This window comes from Amphiura filiformis, chromosome 6 (genome assembly GCF_039555335.1).
Source record: "Amphiura filiformis chromosome 6, Afil_fr2py, whole genome shotgun sequence".
In the NCBI taxonomy this organism is placed as follows: domain Eukaryota; kingdom Metazoa; phylum Echinodermata; class Ophiuroidea; order Amphilepidida; family Amphiuridae; genus Amphiura; species Amphiura filiformis.
This window is the reverse complement of record NC_092633.1, coordinates 59,307,223-59,329,589: the sequence shown is the minus strand read 5'-3', so window position 1 is coordinate 59,329,589 and position 22,367 is coordinate 59,307,223. Positions and strand designations below refer to the sequence as shown.

Here is a 22,367-nt window from a genome sequence, read left to right as displayed (position 1 = left end):
AACTAAGGCGCAGGATCGCGTTAAACGTTTAATTGCAAGTGTATAGAAGATTGATTGCACGAAAATTTTGAGTCATCATCCCTTAATAATTCTATAACCCCATATATTTGGTGTAAAAAATTATAACCTCCCTTTTTTTGTCCCCCCTCCCCGTATGTTCATGACCCACCCCCTTACGATCCGAAGAAAATAACATCCCCTAATACGGGTATCTATCTGATTACGATTCCAAAGAGCAACCCAAAATATCTTAAAAGGTTTTTGTATTTGACCGTAACAAATTTAGTGGTGTGTGCTCTTAGATAAATTAAGAAGAAATAATAAGAAAACATCGTTCACCACTCAATATTCCTGCAATCACGATTATAATTAGCATGGCATGGGAATCCTTTTTTTATGCTGGGAAATTCGCGCATATTCATGAGGGCCGATCATGAGTTCGACCATAACAATAAATCAAGCACACGCGCGACGCCGTTTGTGGACCTGTATGTAGGGTTTATTATCAGCTCTATGCTCTGTGCTTTACAAATGTATGCGGAAACAGGCGCGGATTGGGTATAGCGTTGTTATGTGCGTACTTCATTACGTGGACCTCATTACCAGATGATGCTGGACTTGGTGCTTGTTGGTGAATGTTCTGTAATATTTTTTCGTCTAAGATTGTTCATTTCATTTGAAGGTGTTCAATTTAATGCAAAATATGAAAGCCGTTACACCAAAATCAAGAAATACCTTCATATATTGTTTATCTGGTGCCACACATCCGCACTCTTTTTCTTTTACACACTCTTCCCCGCTTAACTTCCATCCTTTATCGCATTCGCATCCCTCCGTTTCAGGCACATCACAAGTTTCTGGAGCCCCCCGTACACGTTTCTGGGCAGCCGGGCATAACTGATGAGTAGTGAGATCCCTTTGGACATTTCATTGCTGAAGCATAAGTAGTAAATGGAAATGCAATCAGTATATATCCGTCCGTGTTGATGCAATTAAATAACCCGTTTTATTAAAGCAATATTGTAATATTTTTTGAGGAAGTTTCCATCATTTTTCTTCAAAATTCTGATATGTTGATCAGTTTTTGGTAAAAATATTTATGGCGCATAGAAGCCGCTTTTGCATACATTAGCGCATCTTTAATTTTAAGCAGTTAGGAGAATTCAAAGAGGCAGTTTCAATGGCAAAGACAATTTATACTCATTTAAGCACATTTTCAAAGTAAAATTGGCTGTTGTTCTCTTGTTATTTGACTTTTTGTGTATATTTTTGTAAGCGCCATGGTATCTTTGTGAATGGTGCCATAAATGCCTGTAAATGTAAATGTAAATGAAACTGTATTCTCGTTTAATTCTCCTAATAGCTTAAAATTAAAAAGCCTTGTAGATCAACAATAATATAAAGTGTAATACCAATATTTGTAATGCAAGAAATTGCAAAAAAATTATGTGTTTTTGGCAAAAAAGCCCATAATCACTGAAACGGTTACTTATGAATTTCAAGACCATATATTTTTAATCCTGTTGTTCTGCTGAACGCTCCGATAGATATCCTCGTATACTGTTCGCTTGTTCCTATCGAACGCTCTGGTCATATGTCAGAAACTATAGGTCACAGTAAAATGATAAACTTGTTGATCCAAACATTAATCAAAATAAATTCATATACTTATCCGATTTAAAATTACATTTTGTTGGTCAAGCTGGACAAAAATCACTAAAAAAATTAAATTTTCACCCACAAATCAAATGCACTGAAATACAGGGAGCAAAGAAATTATGATGGTTTCATACTTTCTGCCGCTTGCCGGTATGACTCTGAAAGCAACTTTTGCCGCTCAGCACCGCTTCAAAATCGTATTTTATTGTCATACGTCAGAGCCGCACCGCTCCTAGTTGACTTGAATTCAACTTCCAACGGTGCTGCCGCCGCGGCAATGCGGTGGAATGATCGATATTATTGGCTTGCCGCTGGTCACCGCTAGCGTTTTTGTTGAGATTGCGCAGTGAAGTAAAATCATCTTCAGAGCGGTAAAGCGGCAAGCGACAGGAAGTATGAAGCCAGCATTAAAGGCCCATTCAGTGATTTGCTCATCCAGACGATCGTAAAAATCATCAAAATTCAGATTTTAGTACCTTTGTCATTGTCATAGATGTGCTAACATAGTGGTTTAGCCGAAAGCCGTGTATTTAAGACAAAATAAGACATTTTACACGAATGCGTAAATTTAGATACTGTGAGTATCTAAATTAGCTACATGTATTTGAATGGGGCTTCAACCTCTTCAGTGCTGGTGTTTTCTTAATTTTTTGCCAAATTTGTCATTTCAAAAATACCAAATGACAATTTGAGTGACTTACCCTTCACTTTTAAGCAATTTTAAACAATTTTATTTTTTTCACACATGTGCTCGGATCACTGAATGGTTCTTTAAGGTACCAATTGTGTATAGGCCTACCCCTGTGTATCTAAACAAAGACAGGCATGTCGTAATTGGACCCAACAGCCCGAATTAGATCGAATTTAAGACCTCATTCGTTTTAAATCGTTCAAGAATTAAAAACACGACGATATAAAATATATGAAATAAATATGGCTTCTTTGCACTATTGCATTTTTATGACTTGCCCTGTAAAGCACTTTTTTGCTACATAGCCTCTATACTGTTTTACATTCACATGGAGATCAAACTGTTTCCAACCTCAAAACATGGGATCACAAGACTAACCCACTATAAGGGGGAGTACCATGAGACGAAATTTTGACACAAAGATTTGACATGAAGTTGTAAATGGTCTGAAATTGAGCGTTCCAAAAAAACGGGTTCGTTTTAGATATTAAGAACACACTCTTTGAAACCTTTTGTTCTGCTTGCCACCAAGAAACCCTGAAATACTTGATTATTATATATCACAAGAAAATTATATGTTCAGGCTGTTTTTGAATTTTTTATTTATGTATTTTTTCGTTTTTCTACTAAAAACAAATTTCCCCTTATCCCTATATTTTAAAAAGGGGGTCAATGTGCATTTATTTTTAACTTTACGAGAACAAACACATTTTATTTTGATTCTGTTTTCAGATATATACTCACGACATAGTTTTTTTTTCCACACTCCCAAATTAACGGCTTTCGATTCTTGCGCATGGAATCTCTCTTTGCAATCGTCAGCAAAAGCTTCGAGAGCTTTACATCGTATACGTCCCATATCTTTGGAGCCCTCTTCGTCATTCGCTTTTGTAAGACAGAGTTCTTCTTTACAAGCTTCAAAGAAGTCATCTGGATCCAGATTCTTAACTTTGAAACACTGGGCGAAGGGACCTTATAGACAACGTAAAAGTACAATACATATTGTGTAAATAATATATAATGTCAATATGTTTATAATATTATCCGCAGCTGGGAAACCAGAGCTATGAAAACATAAATCACATTTACACGCACTAGCCACCACTTCATTTCAGTAAAACTTTCTCCTGCCACCTTTTTCTGGACACCTTACAGTAGCACGGTGCATTGATTCATAATCATATGGTTCGATTCACATCGCGGCCAATTATACTGTGTCCTTGGGCCTCACTCCACCCAGGTGTGCAATGGGGAATGATACAAGAGGATACCTAGAATTTACAATGGGGAAAAGTTAAGATTGTGCTGTTTAAGAAAAATAGATTCGAGCCAGGTATACATTTTCAACTTTGGTGTGGGGTTTAAACAAAAAGACAACTTTTCAGACAATATAAAAAAAATCCTAAAAGGACTAATGCAGTCATGTAACATTAGAATGGTAATACATGATGTGGTGCAATCTTGAAATAAATACAACTGCATTAGAAAAAATCAGCAAAAAGTTTGGATTTCCACAGGGTGTGTGATGTTTTGTTGCAAGATTCAAAAAAATAAAGTAAGTCAAAATAGCAACCGACGTTTCGAGGAGATATTTATTAATGCTCCTCTTCTTCACTGGGCATAACAAACATGAAACATTGAAACAAAATATAAACATGCAAATGTCCCTTTAACGAAAATCTCGCCGACATGAAAACAGATTGCAAAAAAACTGTGCTACCAGTTAAAAAACAATTGAGATGAACTTAAAAATAAAATTCAAGTCAAAAAGGAACATGTACAGGAGTTTTAAATTTCTTAACTTTGAACTCAGTAGCAAACAACTCGAAGATACTCAGAGAAAACTAAGCATCTCAGTCTGTACCTCTGTACTGAATGCAGACAAAATACCGATTTGAAACAGGAAAGCAATATATAATTATGTAAATGAGCAACACCGCAGGACGAAGCGAGTCGCTGTCTTTGTGCATATCCACCTTGATCGGCTGTCCTAATTGACAATTTCTGTATCAAATCTGTCTGAAACACACAGGTAATGGATTGCATCAAGTGTAAATATCGAGAGGGGTCACAGTCAATAGAAGAGGAAGAGAATGAATAGAGAGAGATAAGTGGAATAATGTCACTCAAACTAAAAGAGAGAAGAGTGGTATGCATACATGTATTACAACCCAAGTATTGTAAGCCTACAAAATACATGTGTTAAAAAATAAATAAAATTAAAAATTAAAAAATTTATTTTGTTTTTGTTTAAGTTAAATTAAATTTGCTGAATAAAACAATAAAGTCGAGGAAGTACTCAAATATTAAATTTAAAAAAATTACAAACCAGTAACCCTCATGGTATAAACATGAAAGAGTAATTTTCTGCCAGTGTATCCTTTTAGGCCTATGGATCTTGTTAGCATTTACTATTGGATCTAGGCCTACGTGTATTGTACATGCTTGATGTGTCAATTTACATTTGGCTTTCTCACTGTAGGCCTACTTGCTTGTTAATATTTTTCCATCTTTCAGTAGACCATGTATCACTTCCTATTTTGGCATATTTCATGCCAATTAGTAACGGTATTTTACTGTGCTTCGGTTATAGTGATTTTTGGCTTACTTTTATCCGTAGGCCTATACACATGCTCTGAAGTTAATTATAATTATGTGTGGACCATTTGCATATTTTACTTTTTCTCTGTTTTTCTACCCTCCCACCCACTCTTTTTCTGTATGCATGCTACACTTTAATATTTGAGTACTTCCTCGACTTTATTGTTTTATTCAGCAAATTTAATTTAAACAAAATTAATTTTTTAATTTTTAATTTTATATATTTTTTAACACATGTATTTTGTAGGCTTACAATACTTGGGTTGTAATACATGTATGCATACCACTCTTCTCTCTTTTAGTTCGAGTGACATTAGTCCACTTATCTCTCTCTCTCTATTCATTCTCTTCCTCTTCTATTGACTGCGACCCTCTCGATATTTACATCCTGTCAATTAGGACAATACCCTATTGTCCTGCGGTGTTGCTCATTTACATAATTATATTGCTTTCCTGTTTCTCATTGTAGTGAACCGTCTTTCATAGAGGTAAGACGTGCTTATTTTGCTCTGAGCTTTGTTTGCTACTGAGTTCTATTTGAACTTGCCTTCAGTTTTTGACTTGAATTTTATTTTTACAAAATTGTTTTTTAACTACAGTTACAGTATGCAGTTCTCGTTGTTTGCTTTTACATTTTGTTGTCTGTCCCTGAAGAAGAGCAGTTTATCTGCTCGAAACGTCGGTTGTATTTTTGTTAACTTTGTCTACCATCCCTGTGGTTTTGGATTTTTTCTAATGCAGACGTAACAGTGCATGTACACCATTCTGGTTTACATACTACATTAGTTTTTATATTGTCTTTGTCTTTGTTCCCCACACCAAGTTGGTATACCTGGCTCGAATCTTTCGGTCTACTAAGCCTAAATTGTATTCATTTTATAATAAAGTATCTGTTTCTTTCAATCGTGATTGTGTGGAAAGAATGTATTACCGCAATGCGCTAAATATGAAAACCTTTATATGGGTTGGATTTGATGAAATCGGCCTTTTTTTATTAATTTTTTGATTACTACAAGACGATATTTTTTTAATCCGATATTTTAAAATGAATCAAGAATAGGGAATGTCACAAACAAGTTATTTAATTTGTTATTCGATCATGTTTATTCAGTCCATGACATGAACGGTAGCAGCAAGCATTTGCGATCACGTGACTGCGAACCCTGAGCTTACCTCACGAGCATTACGAGGTCATAGACGATTGATTTGGGTGCTTTTTGGGCGCATTAAAAAATTCATTCATTTTTTTAATTTTTCAGCTTTATTGGCCATCAAAAAAATCGGAAAAAATTATTTTTAGTATCCTGACATCATAAGCTTTCCATTGATATATAACTTTATTTTCAATGAGGTTCACCTTTAACCAATTATTGTTTAAAATGACATAGGCAAATGGCGGCCACACGTGAATGCTGGTCGTGCAGCGTATGGTCTCCTGAAACTTCATTCAAATAGGTAGGTTTGAGTCAATCAGCTTGCACCCAACTCGAGATATCGTTTGATAGGTTGTGGATAGACATCGTTGAGACTTAAAGATGGATATTTCTGGGTTTATTTGCTAGATTTATCAACATCATTGGGATTGACATTCTAGCGATACTGTACTGTACTGTTCTACGTGCACTGTGCATGTATATCACCAATGACCAATGTGTGTGCCGCGATGTTACAATAGCTTACAATGTAGACGAGATGCATTGAAATATAAACTTCGGTATGTGGGATATGCCGTATCGAGTGTGTGGATTAGGCTTGATGCATTGTACTTTAGCATTGTATCGTAATGCATGCGAGAGAGAAAGGCTTACTAGATTTTATTTTTTACTCGGATACATAGCCCGGTGCATAGTGGGTTGAACTGATAAAAAGAAACGAAAAAAAATCCAAATACTTCATGCATGAAATTGTATTTTTTGAACGAATCTCACAGTTGACCAAGATCTGATGACTTTAAATCTATCCTGAATTATGTTTCAGTATAAAATAAAGAAAGAAAGAAAGCAAGTCCCAATCCTATTGACCTATTCATATATTTAAGCAATTATTGTTTAAGACGAGCGTATTTTAAACAATAAACGTTTAAAATCTTTAAACAATTGGTGGTTTAAAGTCTTAAACGTGCAATTGTTTAAAGCATTAAAGCAATAAATGGGTTAAAGGGGCATTTCGTGATCCACAGCCTCATCCTCCCACTTTTCTCAAAAAAAGTTGAGATTTTTATATCACTGGAAACCTCTGGCTACATAATGTTTATGCACAAAATATTTCTTGGGGTTAATTCGTTTTGCAAAGATTATCACAAAGAAATTTGAATTTCGTTCTGGCGCACCAGAACGAAATTACAACGCATTGTCTATGGAGCATTGTTATACACATAATCATGCATAACTCGCAAACGCAGAATCGGAATCAACTGAAATTTTGGGAATAGGCTTTTTTCGTGGATATGTACTGAAAAATGTCATAAAAAGAGGATGCTAGGATCACGAAATCTTTTAAGGTTTAAGCAATAATTGTATAAGATTTTAAACAGTGGCAAAGTTTAAGGCTTTTAACCAATTATTAGAAGAGAGGGCCACAGATTTCTATATCGCGAAGATAAGAGTGATAGTTAAACTGATGCCGTTGATTTGACATAGTGTGATATATCAAGTGCGGGCGGTAACCAGCTGTTTGTGAACAATGGGGCAAAGTGCGGTAGGGCATGGATATTTTTACGAGGGAGGGGGAGTTCAGTTTAACTGTTCCCATTCTTATCTCCATGCAGGCATGCACACAATTGAGGCACGTTACCAACAGAATCATGTAAATAAATAGATATGATAATTACCCTTCTTATCATTGATGATAGAACATTTTTCCGCGGCAAAATCTTCGAAACCAGGTGGATCACAAGGGTTACCTACATCGACTTCGGGTTCTTTAGGTTCACCTTCACAGCCATAACCATGAGCAGTCCAGTCGTTGCCAAATTGGTTCATATCGCGAGTCTTGGAATAAGAATAGCCAGTAGGGTAAGTGTTTGTTTACTCTGACCTAATCTGAATAAAGGAATCTATTCTTTACGCAAATCACACATTACCCAGTGTTGACAAATATTTGGCAAAATATGTTTGCAAAAAATAGTTTACAATAACATTTTGAAAACATTTTAAAACTATTGTTGTAATGTGTTTTATACAAAACGTTTTAAAACATTTCCATGACTTTTATATAACCCGACATTTAATGTTACCTAAACCAAAACCCAAAATATAACTTGTTTAAAACGTTTTTAAAACATTTTTTGTGTTTGCTGGGTATGGCTTTAACCAATAATGGTCTTCTCTCTGTTAATCAGTCTGGCTTTCGTGCCAATCATTCTACTACAACTACTTTACTTGATGTTGAAGATTATATTTTGAGCAATATGAATGACGGACGTGCCACAAGGGCAATTTTTCGTAAGTTCAGTAAAGCCTTCGACTGTGTGAATCATACGCCCTCCTGCTTGATAAACGTTGCGATTGTGGTATTACTGGATCTTTATTAGAATGGTTTAGGTCATATCTTAGTGGAAGATCACATATTGTAAATATTAATTCTTGTATTTCTGATTTGAATAGTATAAATATTGGTATTCCTCAAGGCTCAATACTTGGGCCATTTCTTTTCATTATTTTTGTAAGCAGTCTTCCTAAGAATTTAACCTGTAAATGTACCATGTACGCAGGTGACACAACTCTTCTTTATACTTCTCAAAATCCAACTATTCTTGAATCTGAGCATCAATTAAACTTACTTAAAATAGCTAGTTGGTTTCAAAATAACAATCTAACTTTCATTGTGAAGAAAACTTGATTCATGGTGTTTAATACGCGTCATTTTCTTGATAAATTTAATGATATTACTTTGTATTACAACAAAAAATTATCATATTGAGCGTGTTAATCAAGTTATTTAAATACCTTAATATTGTTGTTGTTTTGTCTTGGTCAGAAGTATGTATGTAAATCTGCAGATATCTCAAAACGTGTTTAATATTATATACCTAAAATATCTTAATTATGCTTGCAGGTGCCATTGTTATGCCCAATTTTGACTATTGTAGTCCTGTCTGTTTGGTCAAATTGTTAAAATGAGCTCTCAAATGTACAAGCTCTTCACAATAGATTTGCAAGTATCATTCTGTCTGCTGACCCAAGATGTCCAATAATGAGATGATGAATACTTTGAAGTGGGTGAAACTAAATGATATTAACTCTCATCTTTAAATGTCTCAAAGGTACTGCTCCAACATATCTATCCTCTCAGTGTACCTTCATGCACTCATTCAAAAAGTACCAGCAGTCAACCTTTTAATTTATTATCTGAACCATCTTGGAATGATAATTATCAAGGGTCCTGCACTGTGACACAAGTTTTATCCGTTTTTCGTGATGGTTTCGTGCTTATTTCACAGGGAGAAAGCAGAGGGTTGTTACTGATGGGGTTAATTCCGACTGGCTTTCCGTTGTTTCTGGGGTGCCCCAAGGATCAATATTGGGGCCTTTGTTTTTTCTTTTATACATTAAAGACATGTCCAGTGTTGCCCAGAATTCTTCTTTAGCCTTGTTTGCAGATGATCCTGATGTCTCTGATTGTTACATGCTCCAAAGTGATATTGAAGCATTATTTGGAGCAACAACTTGGGATATCCATTTTCATCCCTTTAAATGCCAGATCATATCAATCACTAGACACAGAAATGCAATTCATCATGATTATAAAATTAATGGTGCCGTTCTAGACCGTGTTAGTTCTTGGTCTGGATATTTCCTCGTCTTTCACTTGGGATGATCACATTAACAGGGTTGTTAAAAAGTGTAATAAAAAACTTGGTATGTTAAAACGCACCATTGGCTTCAATGCCCCTCATAATGTATCCAGGACTTTGTACTCGGCCTTGGTTCGTAGTGATTTGGAATATTGCAGTCCCCTCTGGAGTGGTACCTCAAAGCGTAATATCCAGAAAGTTGAAGGGGTCCAGAGAAGAGCAACTAAATTCATTTTAGATTATCCTGAGGCTGAGTACAAGGAACGGTTAACAGAACTAACTCTTCTTCCAAGTTTTAGAAGAGAATATGTCGATCTCAATATATTTTCAATTGCAATCTGGGATTATATGACATCAATCTAGATGATTATGTAGTTTTTAATGGTATCAACAAAGACCGTCCCACCACCAGATTTTCTTCCGATCCTTTGTTGCTGGTAAATCAACTGTCTAAAACTGAGTGCCACAAGATGTGCTTTTTTCAGCGTATGGTGCCCATTTGGAACCAGCTCCCTAGTATTATCAGATCCGCAAATTATGTTGCTTCGTTTAAGCAACAAGTTTTGGAGTTTTACCAGTCCAAATTTTGCTCGCACCTTTGATGCAACTTGTGTTTGCACTTGGACCTCTTTTTGTAATTGTCCAAATTGTAGGCGAACGTAACGTAACCTGCATTTTTCCACCTCAAATTTATTTTTCCCTTCCCTTCTTTTTGGATTTGGTGGGGCGGTCTTAGAGGTGCATATGCACCTGTTCGCTCCAGCTATTCACTGGACTTCTTTTTTTTTTAATTGTGTTCCTTATATGCTATTGTGTTATTTTATATGTAACTTATGTGCAATATTATAACTTTGTAATTCTGTGCCAGTGATAAAGTGTAATAAATAAACAAAATGATGGTAAGCGTACTTTCCAAATGAGAGCAGTTAACTCTGGAATAATCTTCCTGCTAGTATTTATATATAATAATTTTGATAACATCAGTATACTACAACTTAAGGATGCCACTTTTGTTAAACATGCCTTGTAATAATCTTATTGTAAAATGTTGATATTATTGTACATGGAGAGATTATGTAAATTATATTTAATTTATAATATTATTATACAAATCTGTATCTTATATTTTGTTATATTGTTTTAATTATGTTATGTACTTGCAAGGCCTTCTTGGAAATCAGTCATTGAAGGAGCTACAATGCCTAAAGAAAGTGTAAATCAGTAGTGATGTGTACGTTCCAATCTGTGCTATATACATTGTTCAGGAAAAGAAACATTTGGAAAATATTTGCCACCAAATAGAATTTGAACTTCGAAGTCAAAATTCAGAATTATGTTATGTTGGTGGACATCTGTAGAGAGCAAAATGTTATGACCTGCTACAAAACTTTATCATAAACTCTCTCATTCAAACCATTTTGAGAAATTTTGAACACGTTGGTGCCATCAGAAAAGTCACATCTACCATATTTTTTTTAAATTATGCTTACCTCCTGGCCCGGAGTTCGAGGTACCTTGCCATTTCGAAGCATGAAGTCATTGTTCCTGTTACCATCAAAGTTCCCACAAAGACCGCAAACTTGATTCTTGTATTTACTGGGAATCTGCAGTTCCCATCTGTATTTTCCATCCCATTTACATTTAAGTCCGAATGGTGTTTCCACAAGCTATATAGGTGTGATATGATGATAACAATGTTGGAAATTGGATCAAAGATTATTTTAAAACATCACTAATTTACTTCACATGGATTTAACTATGAAACCGGTGATTTCTCACAATTTTTCTATCTTGGTCCCATTTCTTAGAGGAAATAAACACAAAGATTGCCTTTACCATGTTCACAAAACACTAAAGGATAAATCAGATAAAACTATAGCCAATGCTGTAGTTGCTATAGCTCTCTTTGGGTATATGTAGAATAAAACCAAGTCGCGAAAATAAGGCTTGCTCATGTTTTGTATGCTTGTCCCCTCATTCAATTATCATGCCATTATGCCATTGGTATATGGATTATCAAACCCTATGGAATGAGGAAGAGCATAATCTCAGCTACAACATTGTATATAATTTGTTATAGAAGTTTGTCCAGGTTTTTTACAAAATGAGCAAGAACAGATCTACTCCGTGACCCCCCCCCCTCATCTTGTCTTAACTTATATTCTTATTTTCTAGAGCATACAAGTAGATTTTGGGATCTAGAACTGCGATTACCAATAGAACAGGATAATACGAACGTATTCCATATCAACATACGAGGATGTGGTCATTCAAACATCATTATTAAATTTGTATTTGAAATATTTATTGGTCGAACTATGACTTTAAAATTTTTTAAACTCACAGTGAGACCAATATTGGGCGTAAAGCATCCAATTTTATCATTATTATGTTTTGGATCCAATATTTTCACACACTTGGTTGCATCAAAACATAACAATTTGTATAATTGGGCTAACACTTAATTTACAACTGCAGAAAAGAGACTAACGCATCATGCTGAAAATCGGTCACATTAGGTTTCGCAATATTATAGAGGTATGAGTTTGTGTAGCCAATAGAAAATCTGAACTTTCTACATCAGAAATGATGTGCATGTGGGGTATCATGCGCGTATTTTTTGTTTGTTTGGGGGGGGCTTTGGGGGCGCCAGCCCCCCGGGGTAAAAGCAGGGGCGGCCAAAATGAAGGGGCGGCGGAAAAAGAAGGGGCGGCAAAAACGAAGGGGCGGCAAAAAAAATTAGTAAATAAAAAAAGGGCGGAAAAATTTGATAAAGCATAAAAAATGTTGAAAAAATATTACTATACATCAAAATGTGCTGCTTTTAGGGCGCTAGCGCCTGAAACCATTTTTTTGTGCTCTTCACTTTTTCAGACGACCGAGAAAAAAATTGAGTCAACCTTTTCGGTCAACCTTTTCTTCAGCCGGCTTCCCCCCCCCTTCTTCCCGGGGTTGGGGCGGCCACGGTACGCCACTGGGTATGTTATTCGGGCATTATCATATTTACATGAATTAATATCAAATTAATATTTACTATGACATGTTGTTTTATTCGAAATATACATTGGGCTAGTCCGGTTGAAATCCGTACACCCGCTATGCCAGATTTGACATTAATCTCACACCCAGGGGGTGTAGATTTTAAATGGAGTCACCCAGTTAGGTAACCCTATTTGTAATTGACTGTGTGGAAGATTAAGGTCATGACCTCTATAGGGGATGTATAGATTCCAACTGGAATAGCCCATTACTTTTTGTTATGCAACTTACCACATTTTTTCCAGATTTAAAAATTTTATACACATTCTTGCGTTCAGTAGGTAATCGAACCTTTTGCTTGCCTATTCTAACCTCTCCACGTTGCAGCAACGAAATTTTCTATAACACAATCAAAACAATTTTCGTATAATAAAAAATAGAGAGTAGCCTACCCGACCAATCTTGTAAAAAATATAATAATTCAAGCTTTGCGATCGATGCAGGCATAGGCGACGGACGATATAATTTTACAGGTGACGCTCCCTCCCCTAAAAGATCAAATAAAGTCTTCCTGAAACTAAAAATTGCATATGTTCCAATATTACATAAACGATGCTCGTCACCATAAACCATAATGCTTCCACCGGCACTGGATGTATGTATATTATGTAGGTCGACTATATTCAATATTATCATAATTATGTTACCAATATATTTCGCTCTTCATTTATGATTAGTTTGGCAGTGATTTTCCTCGTCATGAGCGCCAACCTAAAATTTTGCAAGGGAGGACGACCCCCCCCCCCCTAAAAAATCATAACTGATGAAAAAAATAAACTAATGCTTACCCTGTACATTTGTCTTTTTAGTATGAAAAACAACATGTTTTGGACCCATATAGGGGAGCGATCGTTATTTACGACAGGGGGGAAAGGGCATTTTGAGGGGACCCGAAATTTTTTGGGGGTCTTGAGGGGGAAATGCAAAATTTTTTGTTGAACCAAAAGGAGGGAGTGTTAAGTTTTAAATGGAGGAATTCGAGCAAATAAGGGGGGAATCCGAAAATTTTGAGTGGACGCGAGGGGGGAACGCGAATTTTTTTGTCGATATTTTTTCCAAAACGCCCATTACCCCCCCCCGCCGTAAATAACGATCAGTCACTAGGTTAAAATTGCAACATTTTGCTCGCCTCGCAAAAAAAGGCCCAGTAACACAAGCACAAAATGTGCTGGTCCCCGACACCCCCCCTTTCAATTTTAATGCTTCCGATACAACTATTCCTCATCGTCAAAATGCAAAACAAATCACTTATTCTTAATAAGTTCAAGATACTTACTAGTTTTTTACCAGTCTTATCGTTATATAGGGATATGTATATCTCTTCAGTTGTAGCTGCATGGCGCGGATTTTTCTCGTATGGGACGTTTTTTTGTTCAACAAGCCATTTAGGTTTCTGATCACCGCAACTCTTCGCTGTAACATAGACGCACTTTCCCTGGTAGTTAAATTTCTTCCCGTCGCAAGATGTGAAGTGAGGGTCTCCCCATGCATCGCATATGCAAGGTGGTCCTTGTGCTGTGGATAAATTTCCCGTGATAATTTTTTTTTTAAATGATCGCTGATATTATAACAAAAACAATCTACAGCCTGTCTCAAAAAAAAATGTGCAAGTAAAAAGCGCCCTCTGTGACAATTAGAAAATACCGTTGTGACATAATGCTTACATCAACGTCAATGGCATAGTCTTAGCTCTCAAATGCCGTTTAGTCTGTTCAATTTGCTTGTTTTAATCTTGAGATATGCTTACTTAACAACGAAAGGGTAAAATCACAATTGTGCCACTTTTACTAGGGAAGAGTGCTGTACATTTAAATCAATGATAGCATCAAGTTTATCAAGATTCCTTCGAAATCAAAAGATGCATCAATTACATCAATACATAATTGTTTTTAATGTTTTATCATGATAAAGGTATAATGGTTCTCTTTTTCCACTTACGACAAATTAAACGATAAATAAATATTTCACATTCTGCTGTAAAATTAAATACATCTGCATGTCAATGGTATACTGTTCTCATTTGTCATTCACGACATGTTAAAAGACAAACAATATTGCAGGTTAATGAACTTTGACAAGTTCATGCAATTAGACAAATTAATGAAATTAGACAAAATAATGAACGAGTGCTGGTGTTGATACGTCTGATGCGCAGGGGGGAGCGCATTAGACGCATCAACATCAGCTATCATTGATTTACATGTACCAGCCCTCTTCCCTAGTAAAAGTGGCACAATTGTGATTTTACCCTTTCGTTGTTAACTAAACATATCTCGAGATTAAAAAGAGCAAATTGAACAGAACAAACGGTATTTGAGAGCTAAGACTGTGCCCTTGACGTTGATGTAAGCATCATGTCACAACGGTATTTTCTAATTGCCAGAGAGGGCGCTTTTCACTTGCACAATTTTTTTGAGACAGGCTGTAGTACGCGTCTGACGATTTAATCCAACTGATTGGTTAGTATCGCGTAACTAGAGTGGAGCCTTTCTACGTTCCGTGATCCGTGGCCGTGGATATTTTGATTAACAGATACGATTATATCCCTCATTAATATATTCTCGTTCATTAATTGGTTAAACGAGTATCATGGACCCAAAATAGTTTTGCTATTTTGCAAACTTGTTAAAAAGCCGATTGAGGAGGGAACGGGGTACTATTCAAAGTACTATCTCCCGGGGAAATAGTTTTACTATCTCCCTCTGAGCGCGTCCCGGAGCGCGTATGACCTCATAACCGCGTCGCAGTTCCTAGTCGTCAGTGCAACTCGCCACATACACGGGATATCAGTACCGGTTCCGGGGTATTAATGTGTAGCAATTCGTTTTGTCTTGCGAAGCACAAAGCAGCACAGAAGTAGCGGCGGTTTAATGGCATCAATCTGAGTTACATCAGGATCAATAAATAACAAAGAACATGGTTACTCGTTTCACGGCGGTATTGAGAGGTTAAACAGCTTAGAACGTTTTCACGGTAGCTTTAGTCACTCAACTGTGTGCGTGCTTTGTGCATTCAATCAAAACAAAGCAAGGCCAGCGTAGCCTTGACTGGGCCTAGGCCTAGCCTACATTTATGCCTAGGCATATGCCTTGTGTTTAATGAACAAAGAATATATTAATGAAGAATATAAAATAAATATTCACTGCTTAAATTCGGGATCTGGTGGAATCTATATTGCCTCGGTGAACTGGAGACCGTGAGCCTACTATTTTCCCTCGACCTGGCGGTCTCGGGAAAATAGTAGGCTCACGGTCTCCAGTTCACCGAGGGGACCAATATAGATTCCACCAGATCCCGAATGAGCAGTAAATATTTGTATACTAGTATCTTTATTCTGGCTTTTATCATAATGTGCATCACGCATTGTAAACTCTTGTCTATTAGGCAAAAAAAAAAGCTCACGAGAAATTTAAAAACAAATGCTAAATGCGATTTTTTTTTTTTTTTTATTCCCGACTTTTTTTCATGGTATTTTGAGAAAAAAAGTCTGATTTTCGCCGATTTTTTCTGGAAAAAACTATAAAAAAAAAAAATTTGAAATAAAAAAATTTCCGCATTTGTTTTTTGTCAAATCGTGGGATTTTACAAACGCGCGCGCAAGCTTTGCGACGAACCTTTTTTTTTTTGGCCTTATATGGATAAAACTTCGCATTTGATAATTTTAGTCATGAAGTCCCGTTTTGTGATTAAGGTCCAGAATAAGCTTTAATATCATAACCTGTTGGATTCAAGATTTTGCACGGATGTTTCAACCGATCACGGATTTTAATCTACTTCACTAATACGTTCACGCGGTACCTCTGCATTGAACCATATCACGCTGATCACTTGCACCTGTAAGATCAGTATCTTTGAAAAGAGCAGTATTGTACTCAATCTGATTGCAGACTTACACAGGTGCAACCTGCTTGTAGTGCAGCGCGATATATTCAAAAATTGTTTTACCTATTGCTATGGTAGTTAATCCGATTATTGCATCACTTCTACAGCGAGAAAGAATGAATAGAACTTGATAGTATGGATTATCTGTTGCTATTATAGCACCTCTGATTTACTTTACTTCCTTAGTAATAGTAAACAAATGATATGCTAAAATGGTTAAAAGCATTGGGTAGAATGGAAATAAAAGTACTTTACGTTCACAATTATTATTATTCATGCATGCTATTATTCACCTCCCAACAACCTCACCCCTTCAAATAATGGTAGATATGTGTTCAGGAAGCAGTTTATCAGGGGCCCATGGACAAGGAGCAGTACGGGTCCTTTTAACTGGGGTTTACATTATGAGGGCCCTGGGCCAGGCAAAAATTTGGAGGCCCCGAGGAAGGCATGTGCCCTCAAGTCAGTGGCCAAGTTTTGGTTTACGTATAATATTAATATAGAGGGAACCAACATAATTCATTTCGATGTAACTAGGACATTTGTGCGCAAAGCACGGGAAAAATGACTATTTTAGCCCCAGATCAACATACATTTTGCTATCTGAATGCGCGCAAAGCGCGAAAATTTTTACAATTTTGCCCAATGGTGGCCAAAAAACATGCTGTTATTGGGATTAAAGAAAGATACATAGGGCAATTGGGGGGGCCTGGACCCGGGCCCATCTAGCCCAATGGTAAATCCGGGCCCTGCTCTCCATTATCAGCCCTTATTTAATTTTCAGGGGCCCATGGACTTCGTCCACCCTGTCCTCCCCCCCCCCACACACACACACCCACGCTTTCTACGCCCCTGCATCACACTTTCTGTCAAATTTTAAAAAAGAGCGGGTCCTGGACAGAACCTGCATCTCATTAGGCGATGAAAATAATATATCCGAAAAAGACATAAATATCCAGAAACTATGGAACAATTTAGAGCCTCATTTTTATTCAAATATTGAATCATGCTGTAAAAATCTAGACATGTTATACACCATCTGATCTGTTCACTACACCGTGTACATGGTATAACAATATTGATTAATCGAATCAACCTTTTGAGAGATCAGTGTTTTATGTCTTATTGGCTTTAAATGTGGCGTTCTGAATAGTAAGCGTATTAACATCCCAGCAAACACAAAAACGTTTTAAATAAGTTATATTTTGGCTGTTGGTTTAGGTAAAAACGTTTTAATAACATTAAAATGTCGGGTTATATAAAGGTCATGATAACGTTTTAAAACGTTTTGTATAAAGACACACTACAACAATATTTTTAAATGTTTTCAAAAAATGTTATTGTAAACTATTTTTGCAAACATTTTTGCCAAATATTGTGTGAATACTTAAATAACATGTTAAAATATTTGAACCCAGCAAAATGTTTGTTTTTTTCAAAACCTTTTAATAACATTTAAATGTCGGGTTATATAAAGGTCATGAAAACGTTTTTAAAACGTTTATTGAAAATATTTTGGGCAAACATTTTTCGAAAAATATTTTTTCAACCCCAAAATAACATTCTGTTTAGAATGTTTTGTATCAAGGAATGTTTTTGGAATGTTATTAAAACGTTTTATACCCTTTATATAACCCGACATTTAAACGTTTTCTGTAAAACATTTTTATTTGCTGACAGTAGATTATCAAAAATGTTTTTAAGGTTACGTTTTATACTCTTAATATACCCTTTATATAACCCGACATTTAAACGTTTTCTGACAACCTTTTATAACCTTTTGCGAATGATGTCGAAAACGTTTTGGGTTTGCTGGGATAGCAAAGACTTGCAATTAATGGAGTTCCTATAATTGTCTTTCAGATTTGAAAGCATGTATACTTTCATAAATTATGTACCTGCACTTGGTACTATATTTTATGATAATGATTATTGTACTAGAAGTCTCTTTTGCCTGCTCTTTGGAGCCTTGCAAATGCATTAAGTTATGCTACTCTGCGCATGAACAGATTCTCAAACGAAACCCACTCATATCGGCAATAAGCTTTACTATGTCCCATTATCTACCAAATATATGGAAAAGTTTAGGCCAGATAGTCTCATAAAATGAATTTCTTATCATGTTCACACTATATCTATGTAGCTCTATGTGTTGTGCATGCATCGTTCCAGATCAATAAATCCTATTGTTAATGTATTGTAACCGTTATTGGTTATTCCCTACTCTGTCCTGGGCACCTTTTTAGGGTGAGCATTGTTTCTCTTTCATAACGGCTACATTTTTTAACTAATCACACTATTATTTTCAGAACCAAAACAGCTGATAATATAACACAGAGAATACAACTTGAACGAACCTTATAGCTTCTTTCGTTTGGAAGTTACAATCATTTCAAACTTGTATGGGCTTCAATGACGGACATATTTGTGTGTAAAAATGCAAAATTTTGTTACTTTCTACTCAGAGCATCCCTTGGTTTGTCTTTCATAACGACCAGATTTAGTATTGCACACTAATCAAACTTAAACATGATGAAGAGAACATAGCAAGGAATGGAATACAGAGTGAACGAAAGAAATAATGCCTTCCACTTTTTCATGACGATGTCATAAAGTCAAATTAGATCAAAAAACATCACATTTTACTGTGTAATGCAAGCATTCAACTAGGCATGATAGCAAAAGAGACTACTTTCAAGCCAAATCCGTTACTAAAGATACAGCTAGCAAGACGTGTTTTGCAAGCTGTATGCAGGCTTATATACAAAATCATGTTTCTGGAGTTAAACTCCGTCATCAGTTGCACTGTGAAGGTCTAGAATGGTTCTAAAACTGACCCATGTTTAGATTTTGAAAATAAATTCGATGTGTCGAATTATGTATCGGTTAGCTTTTACTAAAGCTCTCCCGAATTACTACAGCACCATGACAATGTCATTTTGCGCCGCAATATTGATTAATTCCAGACACTCTATAGGCTTACTACTTTACATATTCATAGCAGTACATCCTAAACTAGTAACATGCCTTAGTTGAAGAATATCTATAGTTGAATTATATCGTTTTTCTTATATAATATAGGCCTATATGGTATATCATATAAAAGCATACAAGAAAGCATAGATAACGAACGTGGATCGATCTATGAAAATTTCAGCACGAGTATTCATTTCTGGTCTTTTGTGTGATGATTGCTCAAAATTACCTTCCTGTCCTTAAGCACGAGTATCAATTTCGGAGCTCTCGTGTTAGGATATTAACATGAAAACAAAATTAATGAACTCATGTTAGCATGATATCAAAGCTCAAGCTTGAACTTAAAAGCACATTCTAGTATATACTAACTGCAGCTCTACAAGTACAGAGCTGCTGTATCGTCAACGCCGAATGTGCAGTGCAACTTTATCAAGTGTGGCTTCCATGGCCGGTCTTGTAAACAAGCCAGCCAATCGTAGTGAAGACCACACCCCTACACGTTATTATAATTCACGTGTAGTTCCATTCAGGTTATCCTTTTAGCCTTGTATATAGTAACAATGGTATTCCTGAATGGACAAAAACAGGCGCCGACTTAAGTAGGCACAATGCTTGGCTATTTTATGACATGATTAAAAGAGCCTTGATATTGAACATTTTTTAAATTTTTCCAACTAATATTGTACACAATGATAGCGTAAAAAGTGTCCACCAAATGCCTCCACATCCCCCCATCAGACACCCCTGCGTCGCGCAAGTACGAAAGCCTAAATTCTTGGTCATATTTCACACACCTTGTGCCCCCCCACATGATCAACTTCGGATTGACGCCCTTGTCAAAGAGTAATGACTCCTTTGTCAAAGAGTAATGACGCCCATGTCAAAGAGTAATGTCAGGCAAGGAAGTGTGGGCAATAAAAAAACATACTTAGTGGACAATAGACTAAAACGACAGTATTATTTCTTATCATAATTACCTTTGGGTTCCTTTGGAGGTTTCGTTTCGTCTACTGGTAAGAAGAAAAAAAAAAAAGGTAATTAAATTAGAAACCTCTTTGTGGGCTATCCGGTGGAAGGGGTTCTTAATGGTAAGGTGGGTACGGGGATGGGTGGCAGATTCGGGATGCATTTAAATTTTCACTACAAGTGATTACACAACATATAGCCGTAGTCGCGATTATATTAGCGGTAGTCGCGACTTTCGACTAACACAGTCGAATTAATGTTGTTAGTATTCATAATATTGTTCTGTATTATATCATTAAGAACGTATAAGCAGACTTTAAAAGTGATGCCTTATTGGTTTGCACACAGAATGTAATTCCAAGGGGTGTCAATTCAATAGGAAGCCCTATTCTTCCGTCGTATCCCTAAAATCTCTTAGCCGTGCGTATTTTTTACAATGGGTTCTGAATTCTATATGGTATATTCTGTAAAGCATATAAGGGGTATAATTTTGTGCCACATGTCCATGATTTTTATTGGGGAAGGCAAAACTCCCAAAACTTTTTTTATTATGTTATTTTCTTTAATTCAAGAATCCCAAAACCCATGGAAATGAAAACTTTAATTTAATTATTTTATAAAGAACAAAGACAATAATATAAATAGTTTACAATTTACAAAATCATGAATAAAAAAACCTTTATATTTAACAATTGCAATGTTCGAGGGATTTCAAATTTTGGTAATCCCAGAATCATGTTCAAAAGATGTCTTCACAGATGCGAACATAGTTCCACGTGCACAGATGTTCTGTCTTAAATGAGCCATCTACCATGGTAACGAAGTGCGCATCGATGATGGCGTCTTCTCATTATTTACCTCCATCACAGTCCCCGGCAAAAGCTTTAACCTCGCACAATGTAAGATAATCTTTTCCAGGCAAGCTAACACTCAAGTATCGACCTTTGAGGTTGCAGGATACTTCCAAAACCGATTTGTTTTTTATGTCTTTGGCCTTAATTATTCCACAAACTGGATTATTTCTATTTTTGTCTGATCCCACGTGGATACGGGCTCCTTTAAGACGTTCCTCTGTAGGGGTATTGAAAAAAAAAATATATATATATATATTAAAAATGATGATGATGATGATGATGATGATGATGATGATGATGATAATCATACTACTACTACTACTACTACTACTACTACTACTACTACTACTACTACTAATAATAATAATAATAATAATAATAATAATTATAATAATAACACTAATGATGCCACATATTCTCAGCTTAATATGCATAATTTTTTGGCGTGAAATTGCATAAATTGCGAAACTTATTTCCTATATTATTACAATTATTGCGCATATATTATTGCATTTTTTAGCACCAGTGCAATAAGTATGCGCAGTAGACATAGTCTTCTTTGCGTGTTAATTTTTGCATTAACTTCGCATTAATAGTTATTATAGTGGTAAGTGATAATAATAATAATAATAATAATAATAATATATTAATAATAATAAAATATAATATATTCTTTATGATTATTCATTGCGTCCCGTTTTGTGGTCGTTATTTGATATTTGTCACTACTAAGACACCACCGAGTCATGTATTTCATTGAAAGAACATCCGGAATGAAATCAGTGTACCATAAAAGTCCATGTAAAAGAAATAATTGAAATAATTTTGTACTCACTGCAGCAATCCTTTCTATTGTAAATCACCACTTTTCCAACACATTTAGCTTTACCCATGTCTACCGACC

General features: G+C 35.8%; 2 protein-coding genes across 3 annotated transcripts in view; both read right to left on the bottom strand.

Moving 5' to 3' along the window:
• LOC140154679 (uncharacterized) overlaps nucleotides 1-834 on the bottom strand; it is a 14,402-nt gene extending 13,568 nt beyond the window's left edge. Inside the window, exon 1 of the mRNA XM_072177246.1 lies at nucleotides 736-834. Coding sequence (XP_072033347.1) covers nucleotides 736-741 — 6 coding nt within the window. The 5' untranslated portion in view covers nucleotides 742-834. The remainder of the gene's footprint in view (nucleotides 1-735) is intronic.
• On the bottom strand, nucleotides 834-22,367 carry LOC140155731 (kielin/chordin-like protein). Of its 2 annotated transcripts, none has more exons than XM_072178668.1 (9): nucleotides 22,299-22,367; nucleotides 21,468-21,680; nucleotides 20,621-20,653; nucleotides 14,062-14,300; nucleotides 13,017-13,124; nucleotides 11,237-11,413; nucleotides 7,782-7,941; nucleotides 3,095-3,322; nucleotides 834-933 (listed from the first exon to the last, which is right to left on the bottom strand). In XM_072178668.1, the coding sequence occupies exons 1-9, from the start codon at nucleotides 22,354-22,356 to the stop codon at nucleotides 848-850; spliced, it is 1,302 nt and encodes a 433-aa protein (XP_072034769.1). In that variant the 5' UTR covers nucleotides 22,357-22,367; the 3' UTR covers nucleotides 834-847. The 2 variants fall into 2 exon arrangements, with proteins under 2 accessions (XP_072034769.1, XP_072034770.1); XM_072178669.1 differs by having other exon boundaries at nucleotides 20,621-20,650.